General features: G+C 42.0%; 1 protein-coding gene across 1 annotated transcript; it reads left to right on the top strand.

Moving 5' to 3' along the window:
- The first annotated feature begins 3,377 nt into the window (after window positions 1-3,377).
- LOC124994143 (T-cell surface glycoprotein CD1a-like) lies at window positions 3,378-6,570 on the top strand. Its single transcript, XM_047565975.1, has 6 exons — window positions 3,378-3,451; window positions 3,787-4,041; window positions 4,717-5,004; window positions 5,193-5,474; window positions 5,823-5,913; window positions 6,089-6,570. Exons 1-6 carry the CDS (start codon window positions 3,391-3,393, stop codon window positions 6,129-6,131), a joined length of 1,020 nt encoding a protein of 339 aa, XP_047421931.1. The 5' UTR covers window positions 3,378-3,390; the 3' UTR covers window positions 6,132-6,570.
- The last annotated feature ends 1,474 nt before the right edge of the window (window positions 6,571-8,044 follow it).

Raw genomic sequence — 8,044 nt, 5'->3', positions numbered from 1 at the left:
TGATCTGCCTAATACAGAATAATTTTCCTTGACAGACCCCCAAGTTCCAGCACTCAGCCTCCAAGACCTCTGGAGAGAGAGGTTTCTGATTGGGAAGTTGAAAGGACAGGGGCAGGAGAGATACAATTTAGAGACTAAATTAGAGACCAGGAACTGTGGGGTCCACAAGTGAGGCAAGGTGCTAAGATCGGGCTTCTGCATCACACGAGTGGACCCCTAAAGGAGAGTCCTGAATCTTCTGGTGGGACTGGCAATGGCTATAGCCTGCTTCCAGGGGTTCTGCCTCCAAGTCTAATCCTCCCACCTTAGTAACTTCACCATCCTGAGGGTAGAGTTACCAGAAAACTCCAGACAACCCCACCTATCAGATGAGAAGGGAAGCACAGAAGATACTGATCTCCAACAGAAACAATTGTTCAATTTTCCTTCAAGACTCTTTTCTTTATTTTTTTCCTTTTTTTTTTTTTTTTTTTTTTTTTTTTTTTACATTGCCTGCTCTCACATCCCCAACATTTTTGAAATCAAGTACTTTCCATGCATCAGGTTCCTGAGGACTGGGAGGTTTGAATAGTGTATTACAGTTTGGTTGTAGATTCTTTTATCTTTGATTTTTTCTTTTCTTTCTTTCTTTCTTTTTTTTTTTTTACTTGCTCTATTTTCCTTTTATTTGTATTTCCTCAATCTCTTTCTCCCTTTGCTCCTGCTAACAACCAATTTCTTTTGATTCCTCTTTCACTCTACCTATGATCTATAACCTCTATATTCTCACCCTTTACCTCATTTATATCACATCCTACATCCTACAACCCTGCCCCCTTCTATCTGTGTCTACCAGTAGAAATTGTAGACCTTATTGCAAACCTAATATTTATGTTGCAGATAATAATTGAACACATCATCTCTGTTTATTGCAACAAAATTGTTAACATCTTAGGAGGAGCTATTGGGTTTAAGCCTGCATATTATTTGCATTAAGTACTGTTAGTATTGATCTTTCCCTTTAAAGGCAAAGTATTGGAAACCTGTAGGGACATTATTAAAAAAAAACTTCATTACTCTATGTACACATATGATTGCATGAATGGTGTGAATCTACATTGTGTATAGCCAAGGAAATGAAAAATTGAACTCCATTTGTGTACAGTGAATCAAAAACCATTCTGCTGTCATGCTTAACTAAATAGAACAAATAAAAAATTAAAAAAACTAAAATTAGTTAAAAAAGGGTTCTTATGAGGTCCTTTGGTCACAGAGGCAAAAAACAAAAACAAAAACAAAAACACAACGACAACAACAAAACCCCCCAAAACCAACAAAGAATAAAAACAAAAAACTTACTAAACACCCCTCTTCCTCCTTCTTCTGAATCTGGTATATACTTCATTTCTCATATCAGCTCACAGCATTTTGATTCCAGAAACTCATTCCTTATTTTGTTAATTTCTTCTCTCTCTTTCTTACTCAAAACCAACTGTTCTCTACTTGCTTTCTCCACCCCACACTCAAGAGCAGGGATCCAAAGAAAAGTGAAAATGTGGAGCCTTGTCTTAGCCATTCAGGCTGCTATCACAGAATGCCATAGACTGGGTGGTTTATAACTATGAGAAAATTGTCTTTCACATTCCTGGAGTCTGGGAAGTCCAAGATCAAGGTAGATTTGGTTTCTAGTGGGATCTGCATTTTGGTTCATCAAAGGCACCTTTAGACTATGTTTACATGATGGAAGGTTATGGGGTCTCTCTGGGATCACTTTATAAGCCCTAACTCATTTCTGAGGGTTGAAACAGCACGACCTAATCACCTTCCAAAGGCTCCACCTCCTAATACCATCTGAGGGTGGTTAGGATGCCAATATGTAAATTTGGGGGAAGACATAATGATTCTCACCATAGCAGGTTTGTGTTCAAAAGGCGGGGGTGGGGTGGGTCGAGAGTTTTTAAAATTACTAAAATACAAACTTCTCATTTCTGTGGAAGGCTATATCTCTGTGCTTTTAATTTGATCTGGTAATGTTGCACCCCTTGGGCACAGGGATACTCACAGGATGACTGCAGGAACTCATAGGCACCTGGGGGTCCCATTCCATTACTACAGACAAGCCGCCCACTGGCTCTCTGGTTGCTGCTGCCCCAGTTGCTCAAGTGATTCCCCGACTGGACTGAAGGGTTAAGTCAATCTCCCCTTCGCAAAGTGGTCACCCCAACACTTGGCAAATGAGCGTCCACTGAGAAATTGCAACCAAATTACATGGAGATGCATGTGATACTTGGAACAAGAGTGGGCAAGAGGCTCACCCTGACCAGTTACAAAACCACTTGGTTCAGACTGTGGATGGTAGGGCTGCACCACATACTTTCTGCCCACATACTTTTGAGTCCATGTCCCATTCTCCCTTTGTGCCTGCCTGGCTTGAGATAGTGGCCAAGGATGATGGCAGAAGAGGCCTGCCCTGCAATGAGACCTGGTCACTTTAGTAGTGGCAGGTTGGAAGTGGATGGGCAGAGGTTAGAGTTTCCAAAGCTCCAGACAGTGAGGAGTAGGTAGAAGAGTGCTTCACATACAAGGGAGGTTGTGGGAGGAAGAAACCTCTATATGCTGAGGAGGTTCCTATGAGCTGCCATGCAAGTTTCTTTGAACTTCATTTATGAAACAAAAATACAATCAAATTACTATAATATTCAAGGTTTTGATCATGGAGAATTAAATGTGTTACTGGGGGACTGAGAATATAGCTCAGTTGGTAGAGTGCCTGCCTAGCATGCACAAGGCCCTGGGTCAATCCCCAGCACCACCAAAAAAAAAAAAAAAAAAAAAAAAAAAAATTGTATTGCCTGACTGGCTGCATGTCCCATGGAACCAATCCTGGATACATGATCCAGAGACTCATTAGTTGCGAAAAAAATCACAGGGGGTTCTGAAAAAGTAAATAAAGTAACCAGTGATGTCAGAGATATGAATGTGGTGGAGTGGGGAATGGGTAGGGGAGAGAACACATGGGGGGATAAATCAAAATTATACAGATAACTGAAAGTGTTTAAAACACTGTGTTCAATATCCAGCACTGAACGAAGTGTCCCTAGTGGTCAGGTGACTGTTCAGTGCACGTAAGACTTGTCCCACAGCAGTTGAAATAGGGAAGATGAACAGGATGGAAGTTTGTGACAATGAGAGAAGTTGGAAGACTGGGCAGAGTCGGAACAGCAGGGGAAATGGGAGACTGAGTAGGTGGTCAGGGTTCTGGGAGGGGGAAGGTTTTCCTTGTTTAGGCAGCAGAGGTTTGTCTTTCAGTTGAATAAGGAAGTCAGAAGAGAGGTTGGTGGGGTAGGTTTGTTTTGAACAGAAATCAAAGGCCAACACTTCCCAAAGACAGAAATACCATCTGCGAGTGCCATGCTGTGGCTGCTGCTTCCCTTGGCAGCTGCTCTCTTCCCAGGCAGTGACAGTGAAGTTGGTGAGAACTGGGGCAACTGACCAGTTGTGTGTAAGTGTGTGTGTGTGTGTGTGTGTGTGTGTGTGTGTGTGTTGATGGCAGTTCCCCCTGCATGTACCTGTGGAGAAAGAGTGCCTGCCATGCTGGCCCCATTCTGAGTGTCCTACTAAAGTTCCCTGTGCCCTTATGGAGGTTGCTGATAGAGCTTGGGACCCTGGGGCAAGCAAATGTCAGCTAAGGTAACTGTGGCTCTCCATTTTCCCAGATTCTGAGTCTTCCCACTCTGGCACCTTTTCCCCAAGTCTCTTCCTCCCGATGTTCCATTTCTCCCCATTGTATCTATCCTTTTGCCACAGGGTTTGGAGAGCCTGTCTCCTACCATCTTATCCGGACCTCATCCTTTCACAACCATTCCTGGGTACATCTGTGCTCAGGCTGGTTGGGTGAGCTGCAGACTCACAGCTGGAACTTCAGCTCTGATGCCATCACTTTCCTGTATCCCTGGTCCAGGGGCAACTTCAGTAACAAGGAGTGGATGGATCTGGAAAGGATTTTACAGTTACATTTCATTGCAACTCAGGAATTTTACACTCATCACTTGATGTCTGAATGTGAGTTCAATTCTCTTACTGGAGAAAAGAAATGGAGAAGGGGCAGGTTTCTCAGTGAGCTTTTCATTTCTCTAGGAAACAGCCTGCTCTGTGTTCTAAATCTCACTCCACTCTCTTCAGCAAAAAACTGCAATCACACTCTGGACATGGACTGTAAACCAGACCCTGATTCTTCAAAATCTTCAGTTTTTGCCACTTATAAACTGCTTTCTCAATGACTGCAGGGCTGTGTTTTATTATCTCTCCCCAGAGGCATCCTGTGTCACCCCTTTTCCCTGGCCTTCAATCAGCTTCCTCACTCTTTGATTGAGTCCTTAAAGTGTGATTTTCTCTCCCATTTAATTTCTTTGGTCATCCCCTTCTAAACCATCATAGCAACCACGGATATATTCACCCTGGTTTGTTACAGTCTCAGCTCCCTCTCAGTATGTCCTTTCTCCCCCACATCATCACTATTACCTTTGAACAGTTCCGTCCCTTCCTCATATTATCATCTCTTCCTCCACCTCGAGCTCCTACCAGTTCTCCTTTCTGTGAACCTCTGATCAAACCACACTTGGGTCCTTTCCCTTAAACTCCCAAACTCCCTTCTGCTTCTATTGTCTTTTGCTTCCTCTCATTCCATTTCCTTATTTTTCTTTCTTTTCTCCTCTAATTCATTATTCCTCTTTCCAGATCCTGAACACTCTGTTGATCTACAGATGGAAATAGGCTGTGAACTGCACTCTGGGAAGAACTTTGTAAGCTTCCTGCAGGGAGCTATCCAAGGCTATGATTTCCTGAGCTTCCAGAACGAAACATGGTTACCATCTCCGAAGGGTGGAAGAAAGGCTCAGAAAGCCTGCAAACAACTTAATCTGAGAAAAGGCAACACACAGAGGGTACATAGGCTCCTCAGTGACACCTGCCCACGTTTCACCTTGGGTCTTCTTGATGCAGGGAAGGCTCACCTCCAGCGACAAGGTCAGTTTTATAGCCCATCTCAAAGAACTTTTCTATTTTAATGTCAAATTCAGGATAAAAAGAGAAGAAGATAATGAGTGACATTTCTAGAAGTGGGAATGATGTAGCTGTGTAGGTCTTTTGTGGAGTTCTGAACTTCTCAGTCTGTGTTAGAGTCTGTGTCTGGATGTGTCCCCTCTCACTTGCAGTGAAACCCGAGGCCTGGCTGTCCAGGGGCCCCAGCCCTGGACTTGGCCATCTATTACTGGTGTGCCATGTCTCTGGATTCTACCCAAAGCCTGTGTGGGTGATGTGGATGCGGGGTGAACAGGAGCAGCTGGGCACTCAGAGAGGTGACATCCTACCCAACGCTGATGGGACATGGTATCTCAGAGCAACCCTGGATGTGGCAGCTGGGGAGGCAGCTGGCCTGGCCTGCAGGGTGAAGCACAGCAGCCTAGGAGGCCAGGACCTTGTCCTCTACTGGGGTGGTAAGAGCTGGGACCCAGGCTGGAGATGGGGGGAGGTGGTCCTCTAGCTGGTTATGAGGGCCAGCTAAAAAATTGAGATTTTAGGGATTTCAGCCCCCAAAAGAAGGCAAATATGATAATCCAAGGCATGGAAGAATTTAAAAAATCCACATTATTTGAGTAGCTGTAGGAGGATATTGTGGGCTAGTTGAAGGGTTCATCTTTGAAAAGGATGGAATAAAATAGTAAGGAAGATTGGAGAGGTACAAACTCAAAGAAAATAGTACAGGTCAACGGAGCAATCAGGGTGTCATGGGGTAAAGTGGAAAATGGAGTTGAAACATCCTTCGTGTCCACTTGAATCTGCAGCCCCTCACGGTTCCCTGGGCTTGATCCTCTTGGCTGTGATAGTGGCCCTGGCTCTTCTGACAGGACTTGGAGTTTGGTTTATGAAACGCTGGTGAGTTCTTTCTATACACCTCTCCTGTTTGTCTCTCCTCCCCAATGGCCTTCCCTTCTTTTTTGTCTTTGTCCTCACTTTTCCTTCTCCTCCCAGCCCCATTCCCACTTCCTCCTCAGATTTCACCTCCACCTTATGAAAGTCTGCTATTTCTCTTCTCATTTGCTTCACTTAGGACACACTGTGAAGCTCCCTGCCGTGCTCTCCCTTTGAAGTGAGGACCCAGCCACCCAGGTTCCTACTATACCCTGAACACCATGTGGTGATGGTACTTCAACTCTCCTTTGAAATCTATGTAATTTATTTCTGCTTCATGATCAGTTACCAATATATGCTCAGTGTAATCCAGCAGGATTTGTTGTTCTGACCTGGCTTCTGAGACTTAACTCTGGAATAGGACCCCAGCAAGCTCCCCCTGGTTAGGTAATGGATCATCAGATGCATTTCAGATTCACATCCTGCAGAGGTCCTTCCTGATTCACAGTGGGAAGCAATCTCTCCTCCATTCTGCTTTCCCACATTTCGACTGTACCCCTCACTTTCTGGCCTTGATGGAAGTTTTGTAATTTTATTTCTTCTTTTAAGTTTTTAGAAATTTGAAAGCGAAGCACATGCTTTTTAAATATCTGTGTCCCTGGTGAAATGTCTGACCTTAATGTAACATGTTCTCAATAAAAACTTCTGTTGAATTTATGTAAGGTTTGCAGTTTTTTTTTTTTTTTTTTTTTTTTTAAATTCTCTGCCTTCCTGACAACTGTGTTGTAGTTGAGACATTTGATGATCAACTTGTTAAAAGTCTTGCTTGGTCACGAGACTTCATGCTTTCCTAGGTCTACAGTTTTTTCTCTGAGTCTCTGAGGAGAAGTTAGTTTTGTCTCTTACCAATTCTTTTATTCAATTATAGGGAACTATTAGAGTGAAACCGTTATTCCAAGTGCTCCAGATTAATAGATCAGGGAAGGATGAAGTTCTTTGATATTCAATGTGGTTTATGGTCAAGCAGCAGATTCATTACATTGGAGTTTGGTGGAAATGTACTCTCTGACCTAATCTCAGACTTAATGAATTATAATTTTCATTTTGACAACATTATCAGAAGATTCACAAGTACATTAAAGTTTCAGAGGCACCTCATGGTGATGATACCTGAAATATGGCCCTAGTGCATCACTGAAGAGAGAGAGAGAAAAAAAAAAAAAAAAAGAAGAAGAGGAGTAAAAGTACTCTTCTTCAGGATTGAAGTAGGGTCCAGGTAAGTAATGTAAATTCTCGTTATTCATAGCAGTTATTTTCTATACAGTTGCTACTGCAAATACTGGATTAGTGAACAATGAGCCAAGCTCCTAGGGTAGAGGGTTAGCTTCCTTTGAGTTTCTCTTCACAATTTTTTTTTTGTTAACTAACGAATACATAAACTTGTTTTTGTGTATTTTGCTTAATAATCTTATTTAATATATATTTATAAGTAATTTATTGCATGCAGTATTTCTTTAAACAAAAAACTTACCTGAGAAGTTTTTAACAATTTCCTGACCTGGTTAATATGATGGTAAATTTCCTTGGCTTTCAACTTTCCTACAATGCTGTCCACTATATGTAAGAAAATCTATTGTCATTTTATGAAACCCCATATTTAGTTTTTTCTCTTAGCTTTATCATAGCACTATAGATGTTACTTTACAAAGTAGAGCTTCACCTAGTAATCATCAAATTTCATCTTTATTTTTCCAGTGCATTGTGTTGTTCATTCATTAACTTTGAACTCTCAGGCAACAGTGTTATAAATGTTACAAAGCTTATCTATGACACACGCTTCCTATGTAATACACATCACAGCACAATTTAAAAATATTAGGTAACATTTTAGAGATATGCTTGGGGTCATTTTTAATTAGCAAAATCAGTAATAAAGAGCACAGAAGTGTGAAAAATGTGTCATTGGATAGGCCACACAAAGGATGCTCATCCTGTACTAAGAAGTGAAACACAAATCACTTCTTTGTGTTTTGAGAGCATCACTTTTTTAACATTCATAGGGAATGCATTCTTCATTTGACTTACATTTTGCCCTACTCTGTACATATCTATGAACGACTGCAAAAGCACTTATTTTGGGGTTATAAATTTCTAC

The sequence above is a fragment of the Sciurus carolinensis genome, chromosome 1, assembly GCF_902686445.1.
Source record: "Sciurus carolinensis chromosome 1, mSciCar1.2, whole genome shotgun sequence".
In the NCBI taxonomy this organism is placed as follows: domain Eukaryota; kingdom Metazoa; phylum Chordata; class Mammalia; order Rodentia; family Sciuridae; genus Sciurus; species Sciurus carolinensis.
This window is presented reverse-complemented; position numbering and strand designations above follow the sequence as displayed.